The 13,882-nt window shown below is 58.1% G+C and overlaps 7 protein-coding genes across 7 annotated transcripts; 5 read left to right on the top strand and 2 right to left on the bottom strand.

Annotated features, from left to right (window-relative positions):
• Positions 1-302: 302 nt before the first annotated feature.
• Positions 303-1,355, top strand: PSEUBRA_003076 (Pyruvate carboxyltransferase; the record flags this gene model as incomplete). The annotated part of the gene is made up of 1 exon (XM_016437455.1): positions 303-1,355. The coding sequence occupies one exon, from the start codon at positions 303-305 to the stop codon at positions 1,353-1,355; it is 1,053 nt and encodes a 350-aa protein (XP_016292934.1).
• A 334-nt stretch (positions 1,356-1,689) lies between these two features.
• On the top strand, positions 1,690-2,811 carry PSEUBRA_003075 (Monoacylglycerol lipase protein ABHD12; the record flags this gene model as incomplete). Its single annotated transcript, XM_059464966.1, has 1 exon — positions 1,690-2,811. The coding sequence occupies one exon, from the start codon at positions 1,690-1,692 to the stop codon at positions 2,809-2,811; it is 1,122 nt and encodes a 373-aa protein (XP_059321351.1).
• Positions 2,812-2,844: 33 nt separating this feature from the next.
• On the bottom strand, positions 2,845-5,514 carry PSEUBRA_003074 (uncharacterized protein; the record flags this gene model as incomplete). The annotated part of the gene is made up of 1 exon (XM_059464965.1): positions 2,845-5,514. The coding sequence occupies one exon, from the start codon at positions 5,512-5,514 to the stop codon at positions 2,845-2,847; it is 2,670 nt and encodes an 889-aa protein (XP_059320727.1).
• A 481-nt stretch (positions 5,515-5,995) lies between these two features.
• Positions 5,996-7,342, top strand: PSEUBRA_003073 (uncharacterized protein; the record flags this gene model as incomplete). Its single annotated transcript, XM_059464964.1, has 1 exon — positions 5,996-7,342. One exon carries the CDS (start codon positions 5,996-5,998, stop codon positions 7,340-7,342), a length of 1,347 nt encoding a protein of 448 aa, XP_059321350.1.
• Positions 7,343-7,412: 70 nt separating this feature from the next.
• PSEUBRA_003072 (Transcriptional coactivator/pterin dehydratase) lies at positions 7,413-7,902 on the bottom strand (the record flags this gene model as incomplete). Its single annotated transcript, XM_016437427.1, has 2 exons — positions 7,413-7,502; positions 7,582-7,902. 2 exons carry the CDS (start codon positions 7,900-7,902, stop codon positions 7,413-7,415), a joined length of 411 nt encoding a protein of 136 aa, XP_016292932.1.
• A 1,888-nt stretch (positions 7,903-9,790) lies between these two features.
• Positions 9,791-11,131, top strand: PSEUBRA_003071 (Armadillo-type fold; the record flags this gene model as incomplete). The annotated part of the gene is made up of 1 exon (XM_016437454.2): positions 9,791-11,131. The coding sequence occupies one exon, from the start codon at positions 9,791-9,793 to the stop codon at positions 11,129-11,131; it is 1,341 nt and encodes a 446-aa protein (XP_016292931.2).
• Positions 11,132-11,796: 665 nt separating this feature from the next.
• On the top strand, positions 11,797-12,360 carry PSEUBRA_003070 (uncharacterized protein; the record flags this gene model as incomplete). Its single annotated transcript, XM_059464963.1, has 1 exon — positions 11,797-12,360. One exon carries the CDS (start codon positions 11,797-11,799, stop codon positions 12,358-12,360), a length of 564 nt encoding a protein of 187 aa, XP_059321349.1.
• Between the last annotated feature and the right edge of the window lie 1,522 nt (positions 12,361-13,882).

Genomic DNA, 13,882 nt, shown 5'->3' with positions numbered 1-13,882 from the left:
GCTTGCGTCACTCTGAGAGCGAGATTGAGGACAAAGCTGAGGCGCATCCAGCTCTGAACCAAAAGCTGATGACGACCGAGCATATTGACATCGCCATGATGTTTCCGGGGTTGCTCGTTCGGACAAGGCGGGCGTGGCGGCTAAAAAACGCACAAATTCCGCCAGCGGCCCTGTGCGCAGTTTAGCCGGTGCGTACCCCGCACAACCCTTCACCGCCGGCGCTCGTCAGCACCGGCTTCTTCTACCATTTGCTTGTCGCCGTCGCATCTTGCTCTGTCACCCCATTCACCATACACGAGACCATGCATCGCATCTCGACGCTTCGCTCGCTCGCCCGCTCCACGCTGTCCGGTGTCTCGTCGCGCCGTACGCTCGCCACAGCAGCAACCCGGGGCAACTTTGTCAAGATCGTCGAGGTCTCTCCACGCGATGGACTGCAGAACGAAAAGACCATCGTGCCCACCGCCACCAAGATTGAGCTGATTCGACGGCTCGCCGAGACAGGTGTGCCGGTGATCGAAGCGGGCTCGTTCGTGTCTCCAAAGTGGGTGCCTCAGATGGGCGATACTCCGCAGGTGGTAAGCGGTATGCCGGTCTCCCCGTCGATATCCTATCCCGTTCTCGTGCCCAACATGCGCGGATTGGAGGGGTTACAAAAGCTCCTAGAGACGCACAAGGGGCAGACGGACGAGATCGCTATCTTCACTGCCGCCTCCGAATCCTTCTGCAAGGCCAACACCAACTGTTCCATCGCCGAGTCGCTCACCCGGCTCGAAGAGGTTACGGCTAAGGCGAAAGCGATGGGGTTGAAAGTTCGTGGCTACGTTAGTGTCGTTGCTGGCTGTCCATACGAAGGCGCTGTCGATCCTGAAGCTGTTGGGAGGGTCAGCAAGGCGCTCAAGGATATGGGCTGCTACGAGGTCTCCCTGGGCGACACCATCGGTGCAGGTACCCCATCCGTCGTCGAAGCAGCCCTCAATGCCTCACTCAAACACACAAACGCCCCAGCAGAGTACTTCGCAGCCCACTGCCACGACACGATGAACACGGGTCTGGCAAATGTTCTGCACATGGTAAGGTTGGGCGTTAGGACGGTCGATGCGGCGGTAGGTGGGCTCGGTGGATGTCCGTATAGCCCAGGTGCGACTGGGAATATCGATACGGAGAGTGTAGTGTTCGCGTTGCACGCAGAGGGATACGAGACAGGGACGGACCTGAACAAGCTCGTAGACGTCGGCGAGTGGATCAGTGGCGAGATTGGGAGACGAAACATGAGTAATGCCGGCAGGGCGATGCTGGCGCAGAGGAAGTTGAAGGCGGACAAGGCGGCCAAGGAGGGGAAGCAAAGGCTGTGAAGCCCCTTAGCATTGAATCGAATCACAGCCACAGTTACAACACACATTCAGAGGCTCAAGGTGTGTTGATCTGGACGTCGTCGTGAGAGAGGTGAAGGTGTGATCTTAATGCTGGTGTTGGTCTTGGTGTTGAGGTGATGCTCGGAACTCGGCCTCTTCCACCTCCACCTTGAGGTTCTGAGAACGTGGACATGCTTCCCATCGTGCTGGGCCGGAACGCTTCCCTCCTAGCGCACCATCCGCTGCCACCACGCCATCATGCACGTACCATAGCAGGGCTCCAACTCACCTATTCGCCCTCTCCTCATCACCCAATAGACGCCGCTCTTCTACGATGTCCACCAAACCGCCATCCTCAATATCACCCTCCTCATCGTCCACCCTGCTCCGTCGCACCCTCACCACCCCCCTCACCCTCTGTTCCCTCTACCTATCCTTCTTCCTCCTCCTCCTGACACCTCCTTTTCAACGGCACTTCATCTTCCTGCACGCCATCTCCTTCCCCTTCTTCCCCACTTACCACCAACCCTCCCGGTATGGCCTAGCACCCTTCAAAACGCGACCCTTGCACCTGACCACCGCAGACAACGAGCGCATCGGGGCATGGCATATCCTCCCCGAATCGTTCTACCAGACCCGCCTCTCCTCTTCGGACGAGGGTTGGGGGGAGGACGTGTACGAGTTGGCGATGCGCGAATACCCAACGGTGCTCTACCTGCATGGGAATAGCATGAATCGCGCGGCCCCGTTTCGCATTGCTGCCTACTCGGCGCTGACCGCTCGGATGGACGTCAACGTGGTTGCGATCGACTATCGTGGGTTTGGAGACAGCAGTGGCACACCTAGCGAGGAAGGGCTGGTAGAGGATGCAGAGACGGCGTATCGATGGATCCGCGCGCAACAGCGGGGTGCGCAACAGGGAGTGACGATCTTCGGTCAGAGCCTAGGTACCGGCGTGGGCGCACTGCTCGCTGTCAAACTCGAACATCAAGCCACGCCAGTGGATGGACTTGTGCTGATGGCACCATACACGAACCTCAAGAGTCTGGTCAAAGACTTTCGCCTAGGTGGATTCCTTCCACTGCTCAAACCCATCGGAGCGATCCCGTTCCACAACCGCCTCCTGGACCGATTCCTACAGACCCAGTTGAACACGCTTGCCGCCTTACCCACCCTCACGGACGCAAAGAGCTCCAGACGCACATCCATCGTCCTGCTCCATGCGAGGGACGATCCTGTCATCCCTATAGACCACTCCCGACGTCTGTTCGACACTCTCCTCGATTCAACCCCGGCGAGTGTGCAGGAGAGAACCATTCGTGACTACGCCCACGTCAAACGCTTCCACAAAGTGACGCTCATAGAGACCCTCCATGGCGGACACAACCAGCTTACAGAGGGCGCACTCGACCTCGTTCGACTCGCCCTCCGACTCCCCTCCCCGCATTCCTCATAGAACCGAATTCCCATTGCTTTTCTCTCGAGCGGCTTACACCTGAAACGACGGTAGAGCATACAATCCCGTCTCTCGACCCAAAAAGCCGAACCCGAGCAGCACCTCCATCTTTCGACTGTGCCACCCGATATCGCCCGTGACGTGGCCGTTGCAGTCGGCGAGGTGCTGCAGTGTCCGCCGGCGCGGGTGGTCAGCGGGCAGATCGCGGACCACCTCGTCTCGCGGCGTCAGCTTTGCATCCGAAGGAAGGGCGTAAGAGGCTGCGATGATGTGGCGCGAGCGAGAGCGCGAGGTGGAGCCGCCTCCGCCGCCGACCGAGTGTGCCCGTCGGATGGAGGGGATGGTTGGGCGGGTGGCGGAGGGGGAGTGGGTGGAAGGAGGAACGCGAAGTTGCGAGCCGGGTTCGAGCGACGATTCGTCGTACCGAACGGATCGGCCTCTTCGCATGGGTTCGCCGCCCGAAGGGCTGTGGTCTTCTGCGTCGGCGCTTGTTGGAAGCGCAGAACCGGCGACGGCTCCTACGTCTTCCACCAAAGCCTCGTCGCTCGCTTCCGGATTGGGTCCTGCTGCCGTGTCCACCACCCATCCTCTCCTGCCTGCTCCTCGGATGACCTTCCACGTACCAAAGCCGCCTCTGACACTCTGCAGTGAAGCCGAGTTGAGTCCGACGACCCTCAGGTTGGTCGCGGCTCTGACGTTCGCCGGCAAGCTCGGCGGGGTCTCGGAGCCAGACTTGAAGCCCATCATGGCGAGCTGGACTGAGATCGGGATGGGCGGCGTCTTGGCACACGGTCCAACCAGGATGCTCTGCAGATGTACCGCGTTGATGGCGCTAGAGTCGTGGCTGTCATAACCCGGGATGTTGGTGGCGAGACCCTCGTTGGAGGAGCGAGAGGTGCACGAGTCGGACAGCTCGAGGATCTGGACGTTAGGTGCACGTTCCCGAAGCAGCTTGCTGACGGCTTCGAGCTTGATGTCGGGACAGTGCGAGAGGCCCAGGTCCAACAGCGAAGGTTGAGGACCGATCAAGCCGAGAAGCTCGTCGGTAAGGGCGCATCCGCCCAGATCGAGGTATCGCATCTTGCCAGAGCGGAAGCAGGGGGCCTGCGTGATGATGACCTTGAGGTCTTCCGAGTCGATGGCGGTGGGGAAGATGAGCGTTCCTGCTAGACTCAGCTCGACGAGCCCTTGCGTGCAGGGTGCATCGACGAGCAGCTCGGTGACGGACTCCGACGTGATGCGCTTGCAGAATGCGAGAGACAGACTCTCGAGCTGCAGCTGGTGCGAGCTACTCAATGCATTGAGGAGCGCGGCATCTGCCTTCGTTCTCGACAAATCGAGATGTGTGAGGCGAGGGAAGGCGAGCACGAACGGATTGAGGAGGTCATTGTCGAGCGTCACACCCGACAAGCCGAGTCGGTTCAAGGATGGGAAAGCAGTCGGCCTCGCAGGATGACGACTGGGTCCATCTCCGTCTCGGCGGCGTGTGGACACGGATCGACTGAGACTCTTGGTCTGCGACCTCGTTGATGTGCTTCTTCCACGGCCACGCTCCTCTTCTTCATCGACGTCCATGCTGTTGTCCTCGTCATGGCTCGACTCGGTCTCCTCTGCAACGGTGTCGGTCATCCTCCCGCTGAACTTTTTGAGATGTGTCTCAACAAACTCCTTCATGGCGTCATGAAAGCGTGGAGACACGCACTCGCAGAGATCCAAGCTTTGCAGCATCTTGTTGGAGCGACCGCTGTTGCGCTCCACCGAGACGCCTCGCATTCGGCTGGGCTTGCTGTACTCGCCGTCTCGGAACAATAGTGCTTCAAGTACGTCGTTCGATAGTGCCGAGTCCATGGTTTCGCTGGCTCCAAAGGCGACCAACCCCTCTGCTGCAGTGACGAGGGCGAGAAGCCTCGCTGGTGTGACAAAGCGTCGGTCGATTCCTTCGCCGATCGTGCGCCGCATGCCTTGGGTGCGGAAGTTGGAAAAGTCAATGAGTCGCACCCATTTGTGAAGGGGGGCATCCTCCTCGTCGTTTTCCTCGCGAAGTGTGACGTGGTAGACCGGGTTGTCTGGTGTCGACGTCGCGTCCTCCGTCCAGATTAGCTCGACTTCGCCGTCCTCGTCTGCGTTGATACGAACAGCATTGCGAATAGAGCCGCTCCGAGTTAAGGAGGCAGAGCGTTCGAGAGACGGAGCTGCCGCTTTCGACGGACCTGGACTCTCACCGCGGCTGACGGGTGGTGTCGATGCTGATCCGCCTCCGACGACGAGCTTCTGTCCGAGAGCATGTGCGAATCCTGCGGCTGCCACCATATTGACGAAGGATGCCGGGTCGGCAGGATCCACATTGACGCTTCCTGTAGATGCATACTTCTCGTAGGCGCTCGCCAAGTGCGATGCACCAAGCGTCCTCAAGAGCAAGTTGAAGCTGTGAGGCAGTGTGATCTGGATGCGCCTGAAGAGCAGCACCCGTGCTTCATGATAGAAAGCCTTGTTGACGAGGCAGAGATTGTAGAGCGTCTTGCGGGTATCAGTTTGAGTGGACGAGATCTTGCGGCCGTCGGGATAGGATGACGGCAGACCGTGCGGGTCGATGTTGCGAAAGGAAGACTTGGGGATGGAGTCGAGCCAGACTAGGCCGACGATCTCGCGGAGGATCTCGGTGGGCAAGTCATTGATGGTTGCCCGCCGTCCCGACGAAGCCATGTCAGCTGAGCGACAGTTGGCAGAGGAGGGTCTTGGCTGTCGTGATGATGTGGCAGAGGGAAGTGCCGTCAAGGACAATGGACCGGACTCGCTCGGACTCAGCCATCCGAGGTGACTTGAGCGATTTCAGGGTCCTGTTTCTCCAAGCGCGTCTTGGCCGAAGTTTAAGGTTGTGTCGCCTGGAGCTGCGCTGATTTGGCTCAGCCTCTTGACAGGCCGGCGCACGCGCTGTTTTTGCAAAGGTGTTGGATCGTTGGTGGGACGAGCGTGGGGCCTTTTTTCCTGTGATGGCGGAAGAGAGTGGAGGATGAGAGCTTTGTGATTCTTCTTAAGCGCACGATTCACACACTTTTCGCTTCTTCGGTGTTGGCAATCATCTTCGGAAGCGTTCCGTTCTCCTCCATCACTGCGAACATCGGATCCCTTGCAACGCGCGGCTCATCCGTCAATAGCTGATCGATCTCGCTCGACCTCGCCAAAGATGTCGTCGGCAGCACACGAGTATCCGGAGCTCGAGAACATTCCACCCGCACCGCCACGCTCTTCAATGTCTTCGTCCGCAGCTTCTCGACGGTCGCATCTGGTCCCGCAGTGGGCAGCTGCCGTCTTCTCAACATTCCCTCTGCATACCTATCCAGCGGCAAAAGCACACTCGCCAACCACACCCGCACCACCCTCCAAGCCAACCCTCTACGTCGCACCACACTTGAAGCGAGACGGCACATTGTCTGCGGTGCATGCGGATGACGATGAGCACGATACCAACTCGGATGCCGAAGATCACCGGTGGGGCGCTTGGTACGAGAAGGAGCAACGGCTGAAACGACAGCCATCAGGATGGTCCAGCAGCGACCCCATCGCCCTTCGATGGCAGATGGAGCTACTGTTCCGCTATGTCGACTTTGACGTGCGCTTCATCGACCCTTCGCATAACTGGGGCCCGGCCAAGTCGATGCCATTTGTTCATCTGCCACCTCATTTTCGTCACAAAGCTGCCTCATCCTTGCTGCCCGCTACCGAAATCCCGCATCTGATGGACAACTACTACCCGGCTTCTCGACCGGAGCTTGAGAAGAAGGGCGATTCGTCGTGGCCGGACCAAGCAACCAAACTCGAAGCTCGGACCTGGGAGAATCTGCTCAAAGGTCGCATCATGGCTGGCGTCTTGCTCGCTGTTCTGCTTTCTCCTCAGTCGGCTGTCTACTCCAAGACGGATTCGCAACCATACCTCTCATCGCTCCTATCCGCGCAACTTCAGAACTCTTTCTTCGATCAGCAATTGCGGCGCATCTCGGCACTCAATCCGTCGGCCTCCTCCGCATCCTCCTCCTCTTCTTCGTCAGGCAGTGCAACATCCTCGGCTCAGCCGACCACGAGTCTTCCAGGGTGGGAAGTGGGTTTCCTCGGTTGGATTGGCGCCACGACAGCGTCGGCTACTTCCGCTCTCTCCACCGCAGACCTCGATTCGCGCGGAGGAGGCGACACTCCTGGCGCTGCTCTCGCCAGTCCATCCGTCAACCAGGACATAGTCATTGCAGATGCTGTTGCTGGTCTGTATGCGCTCGCTGCTCGAACCAAAGCGCAGCTGACGGAGCAATCGACAGAGAACCAATTCCTCTTGGGCGCCAGCAAACCAACCTCCCTGGACGCTTTGGCATTCAGCGTCATTCATACCGTATTGACACTGGCAGCCACACCTCAGTCACAGGGCAGCAAGGTGAATGAGCCGCTAACCAGGCTCAAACAGGTGCTCGACGAGAGCTCCTGGCTCGTTCAGTGGTCACGCAGCATGTGGAAGGCGTACGTCAGGCATCTCGATCGAGCCTGAAATACCACATACGTCTTCAATCGCGACACAACCGCAGTGGGCAATCGCATCTTCTTGCATTCGCATGACTTCAAGCCTTGGGCTTTGGAGGTGTGTATCCCTCTGCTTGATGCACCAGCTCTTCCGTCTTGGCTGCCATGACAAAGTCGTTCTTGTGAAGCTGTTCGTAGACGGTCAATGAGATCAAGATTCGGGTCAGCTGCCTCTGCAATGACACAAAGCATGCTGTCGTCACTTACCCCGTTGATAGCATGACTCCACCACCACACGGTCACGCGGCCCCACTCGACCATGATGGCGGGATGATGCCCTTCTCGTTCCGCTAGCGCACCGAGATCGTTCGCGAAAGCCTGCGCCGAAGTGAAGTCCTTGAACTTGTACGTCCGATGCAAGGCGTCGGGGTGAGTTGCTTTAGACGAAAGCAGCGTCTTCGGCTGCGGCGATAGCGACCACTTTCCAGCGAGATCTGAGAGCAGCTTCCGCGCCTCGTCCTGCGACATTGCTGGAAGGTCCTTGGTGCATGGCTCGCACTTTTGCGCTGTGAGCGGTTGAGATGACATGGCGCGAATAGAGATGGAGAGCAGTTGGCGTGATATTCTGTGCTGTGCTGTCAAACTTGTTGCGTGAGGGATACGAGCGATTCGTATTGCTTGATGCAGCATACCGAGTCCGCCGTTCGTCCTGGTGTCAGAGGTGATTGTGCAGGATGGACAAGAAGGCTTGGACAGGTGGAAGGGTTGGGCTTAGCCAAGTGGAGCAGCGAGCTCAAGCCGACTTCCGAGCAGCAGGTCGCCTTCTCAAGTTTTGGACCCTGAATTGTTGGCTTCCTTTCTTTCACTTCAACCTTCCACTCACATTCAACAATCTCCCGGGCTGAGCTATACGTCGTCGCCTGTCCAGCATGATGCTGATCGCATTCGAGCGCTGACTAACCCCAAGGAAGCGACGATGCAGTCGCAGGAGGTTGGAGCGCTTCTAGCCAGGCTTCGCGAATCTCGTCTCTCGTCCGAGGAGCGACGCACAGCCCTCGATGCTCTCCGCAAGGCGCTCGAGACCTTGGACTCGGACGTGCTCTTCCCTTTCGCCAAGACAGCGATCCAAGATGGTCCCAATGATACACGTCGTATTGCGTTCCAGACGCTGTCACATCATTTCGATACGCAATTCGCTAAGGATGCTCAGGAACAAAGTGCCCAAGCCGGCGTCGACGATCTCATCGCTGTCACCGAATCATTTCTGAGGACGACTCTCAAGATCCAGAACTCAAGATCTTCCGCTACTTCATCCCACATCACCTCTAACGTCTCGACATTGTCCACCTCTGTGCTGCGAGCCATCGCTGCTGCGCTCAAGACACTCCACGCGCTCATTCCAATATCACCGAAGAAAGCAACGACAGCTGCTCTGCCTGCTGCAGCAGCCGGAAGAAGCACAAATTTGCTTGCCCTCTTCGACATTCTATTGCCCTGCTTGTCGGTGGGGCTGCAGCTCGGAAGGCCTCGTCAGTCAGCGTTGCCACGTTCTAGCTCGAACCTTCAAGCAGGCGCCTTCTCCTGGTCAAATCAGCCGAGGTCATCTCGCAATCTTGCCGCTCAAGGCAACCCATCACCGCTTGGATCTTCCGTTAGCACCTCAACGCTTTCCAATGGGAACATCAGCTTGCATGCTGAGAGCTATCGCATTGACTCTTCAGCAGACGAGACCGACCGCAAGAGCGACAAAAGCGAGAGCGAGCGGAGCGACTTTTCCACTGCCTCGACGGCCGCGAATTCGTCTAGATCACGCAAAGACGAATCACGACAGCAGGAGACAACGGCGAAGCTCGTTCGCCAAAATGCTCTTCATTGCCTCATTGAGCTCACCAGGCGCGAGTCGCGAGCATTGATCAGCCGTTGGAGTGATCTCTTACCCGACGAACCTGCTCCGACACGCCCATCGGACGCCACAGCCAAAGCTTCGTCCACGACTCCGCGCTTTTCCGCGTCGATCAGCTCACGAGCATCCTTCTCCCTCTGCACACTCTTGGCACAGGACCCTTCGACGTCGGTGCGACTCGCGGCCATGTCGACGTTGGAATCAATTCTATCGCATGGCACATTGCAGTTGTCTCTAGCGCAGGAACGAGCTCAACGAGCGCTCTCTTTCACATCTCTGTCATCACAGTTGGCGAGCTGGATCGTCAATATTCGATCGTATCTGGTCGTGGCGTTGCAACGGGCCGCGACTGCACCGCGTGCATCAACCAGCAGCGAAGGGAACGGAGCCATCGCGGGCTACCCTTCATCTTTGACGATAGCCTTGCTGCAGCTGACACGCACGTTCGTTCTTAGTACATCGAAAGCGAGGCTTGTCGCTTCCAACGAGAGTATTCTTGGCCCTCTGATGTTGCCGTTCGCCTCGCATAGCGACCCACAAGTGCAAGCAACGGCGAAACAAGTCGTCGCTTCAATGACAGCACGAACACCACCAGCGGTCGCTTCGAGCGCGAGTAGACGAACAGAATCGATACCGTCGTCGACTGCCGGTACAGCCACGTCTGGAGCCAAAACGATTGCTACAGCGCGACCCGCAGGCCAAGCGGACAATTCCGTAGTCGACATACTGCACCTCCTCGCGGATGACGCCGAGCTCACACCGGAGGTATGCGAGCTCGTACTAGCTGCGCTTGAAGCTGACGCCAAATCAGCAGACCAAACGCCAGCCTTAGCCCTCTTTGTCAAGAAGCTCGGCAATGCGTCTGGCCTCGTTCTTGAAGGCGACGAGTGGACACGGCTCTGGAAAATATGCCAGCGCACGATCGACCAGCCGATGCAGACGCCCGAGTTGGTGTCTATGATGCTCGGCACAGTCGCAGACCTGCGCGGAGCGCTTTCGAGGAGCGGTGTTCTGGACGCGGAGAGGTCGACCTCGATCTTGGACTATGTCAAGCGTCACTGCGCCGACTCTGACGAGGCGATCCGCGCTGCAGGCGTGCGCGTGCTCGGCTTGCTCGTGCTTCCGGCGGACAGCGCTCACATCGACACGCATCAACAGCAGATCTGCGATGTCCTGGACGATGTGCTGTGGGGCAACCCGGACAAGGTCAGCGGTGGAGCCTTGCACGACAGCTCGAGCCTCGTCCGCCAACGCGCATCATGGGCCTTCTCGAATGCGATGGAAGCACGACTTCGCGCGAAAGCTCCTCTCATCGAGGCAGACTGGACGAAGTATGCTCGCTACTGCTTGGCAGCTGCCAAGGACATTGAAGGCGTGGCCGTCTCCGCGTACCGCACCTCTGGGACCCTTTTGGCGCTGCTGGACCTTGCATTTGCATCGAAGGAAGGTTGCTTCTCGCTAGGACGATCGCTGTTGGAGCAGCTCTGTAGGGTGTTGGGCACGACGTCGAAGCCGCCCAAGTCAAAGTGGAACGCTGCCTCTGCACTTGACCGTGCGTTGGCCTCCAGCGTCGTCATGACGCATTCCCTCGGATCCTCTGCTTCTGCAGATGGACTTGTCGACAAAATCGTCGATTCGCTGTGTGGTAGCTTGACCGCAAAGGTGTTCAAGATCCGGGTCAGCGCAGCCAATGCTCTGGTCTCGCTCTGTCTTGATGCGGACAAGACTCCATCGCAGACTTCCAGCAGCCTTCGCCTCGAAATGCTGGGCGAGCAGCGCGCCAGAAAGATCCGAACCGTCGCGATGGCTAGACTGGCTGAGCTTGGAGAGCCAGCGACATCCAAAGAGGCTGCGCTGTACGTCGATGAGCTGAAACGTCTGCTCGGCACTGTTGTTGACACCATTCCAGTCTAGACCATCCATCTATACCCATCTCAATCATGACCTCTGACATTCCGAGTCTCTCGAGTGAGAATACCCGTCTGCGCACATATCTACGACCGTCCCTCCTCGCCCCGCAGCGCGCTCACCGAGCTCCATCGTCGCACCTGAGCCTCTTGCGCACCCATCGTCGGTCTCTCCCTCGCTCCAGGCTGAGTCCGCTGCAGAATCGGCCTCGCCTCTTCATCCCCCTCCTCGTCGTATCGGCCGCTGCAGGAACCGCAGCATGCAGTGCAACGACACGACTCGCGGCACGTCTGGAGGCACCCGTCGAGGCAGATGGCAGCCACCTCGGTGCACATGGTGAACAGCCCGATGAGGGGCTCGATGAGGATGCCGATGCAGTGTTCCATTGCGAAGGTCTTGCTAGGGTGAAGTTGACGAAGATGGTGGAGAGAATGCTGCGATGGTGGGGTTGGAAGGTGCGGCGGGAAAAGGTCGGTGGACCCTGCTCCGTCCTATCTTTCCAGCGGAAGTGCGGGGTTATGAGCTTTCTTTTTTTGCGACCTTCATTTTAAGCTTTGATTTTTGGCCCTTCAAAATTAGAGCTTTCGGATAGAGCAGACGCCGCCGAGCTGTGAAAGCGCTCACGCGTTTGGCGTCGCCACTGCTTCCAATCACCATCACCACGCTCCATCATGGCAACGAGAGCAACCATGCGCACGCTGTTCCTGCTAACCTTGGCGCTGCTTTTGACATTGGCGCAAGGGCAGTCAATCTCGCAACCACAGCCGACGCTGCCGGTGCAGAGCTACTCCGACGACCCGGTGGTGCTCAGCACGCTGCTGTGCTCGCTCAACACGGATGGTGGGCACGGCATCGGCCCGCTCACCCCGCAATCGGCGTGCATGTCGATGACGCTTCAACCACACGCGACGAGCAGTGTTAACGCCCAGACGCTGCCACCCTCGGGTATCGTCACCATCTTCGAACCCTCCTCCACCGCCTCCGTCTCCTCCGCTTCCTCGACCACGACAACAAGCGCGGCGAGCGCGACCAGCGCATCCACAACAACGAACGCAGGAGCTGCAAGTGCAACGACTGAAGCACCAAGACAAACCAATGCAGGGCAGAACAATAGTCCACCCGCCGTAGCCGTCGCCATCGCAAAGTACAACATTGGTCTACTGCTTTTTACGGGCTTCGCGCTGTTGGCCGGGGTGACATACTTCTTGGACGAGCTACTGGGCTATTTGCTCTGATGCTATCCGTAAGTCTCGGGCTCGTGTCCTCTTTGGACGATTTCAATAGTGATGGCAATTGTAAAACATACCCTTCCGCATCTTGGCGCGATACCATCGAAACCCATCTTCAGACGACGCGTGCACGAGTTGGGAAGGTCATGGTTGGCTTTCGGTCAGGTCCACGCTCGGGTGTCGGATCTTGTCCAGACTAGCAAGCTTCGATCACGTCGACCTCTTCCGATTCCCGGCGCAGGCCAAGTGTGAAGCGCGATCATGCAGGAACCAGGCTGGGAAGCGACTGCAGCGAGGCTGTGCAGATCGCTCCTTAAGACGCGATGAGTGTCAACGAGCTCCACGATTGTCGTATGGAGAGGTGAGGAGGGACCGAGAACAGGTCTTTCACCGCGTGCGTGGACGGGATAGGAGAGAGCAAGCACAGAGCTTTGATCGCTTCGCTGCGGTATGGTGGTGGAACTAGCCGGCGTCCTCTTGTACCATTTGTGGGCTGCTGTTCAATCGGCACGAGAAGTACTGTCGATGCGCCCAATGCGAGTGTCCGTCGCCCTTGACTTCATGAGCAAAGATGCAAAAGAACTCCCCGAGGCGAGATGCAGGGTCCTTTCGACAGTCTGCGCAGTACAGACAGCGGCTCAAGCATCCGACAGGTTGGGAGGAGCGAGCGCCTGCATGGCCAGACAACGCATGCCCCGCGGGACAGGAGCACATGTGGCCCCGGCGGCAAGTTCAGGAATCCCGTAACCGCTCCGATGACTCGGGATATCCATGGGAAGCCATGTGCGCACGATCCGGGTTCTCAGGCACACCGTATCAAGGGGCAAGTCAAGCTCGCTGACGGGCGGGTTAAGGCCATGCGAGGGCTTCTCTCGTCCGACGTTCCCCACGGAAAAGGCGGCCTCGAGGCAGGTGTCTCGCCGGCAAAACCACGCGGGTGCAGCAGAAGACGATTTCAAACTCTTCATGACACGAAAAACGCGGTCAGCACAATCAACCTTCTTGCGGAGATTCAACTTTTGCGCCTTGTACGAGCTAAGAAATGACGTTATCCCCTGACAGCCGCCGCTTGAGCTGTTCAGCTTGATGCCCCAAACGGCGGCATCTGAGGCTTGCTTACTGACCGTGTACTTAGCTCGGGGTACATGTCGTCGCTTGCTCCAAGTGCGGTCCAGCCTCAAGAAACGGGCAGAGCAATCCGACGCATCGATCAGGCTGCATCCATATGGCCCTCAAGTGGCTATCCGGCTGGGATGCAGTAGCCGGGAAAGCGATAGAGTGGCATTCCAAGCCTCATTGTTTGAGCACGGCAAAAATCAGCCGAAAAAAAAGGAAAATTTAATTTAATTTCCGCTTTCGATAAAATCGTGGCTTGGAGATTGATTGGGCTTGCAGAGCCAGCGAGAAAGGGTGCCGACGGATCACAACCGCTTCGACCTGCAACTCACAGATCGGCACACGACTGGATGTGCACATCTTGGTGGAAAGGACCGACGTCGTACAAGTGGAAACAATGTCGATCAAACTC

Source organism: Kalmanozyma brasiliensis (genome assembly GCF_000497045.1).
Source record: "Kalmanozyma brasiliensis GHG001 unplaced genomic scaffold PSEUBRA_SCAF2, whole genome shotgun sequence".
Classification (NCBI taxonomy): domain Eukaryota; kingdom Fungi; phylum Basidiomycota; class Ustilaginomycetes; order Ustilaginales; genus Kalmanozyma; species Kalmanozyma brasiliensis.
This window is presented reverse-complemented; position numbering and strand designations above follow the sequence as displayed.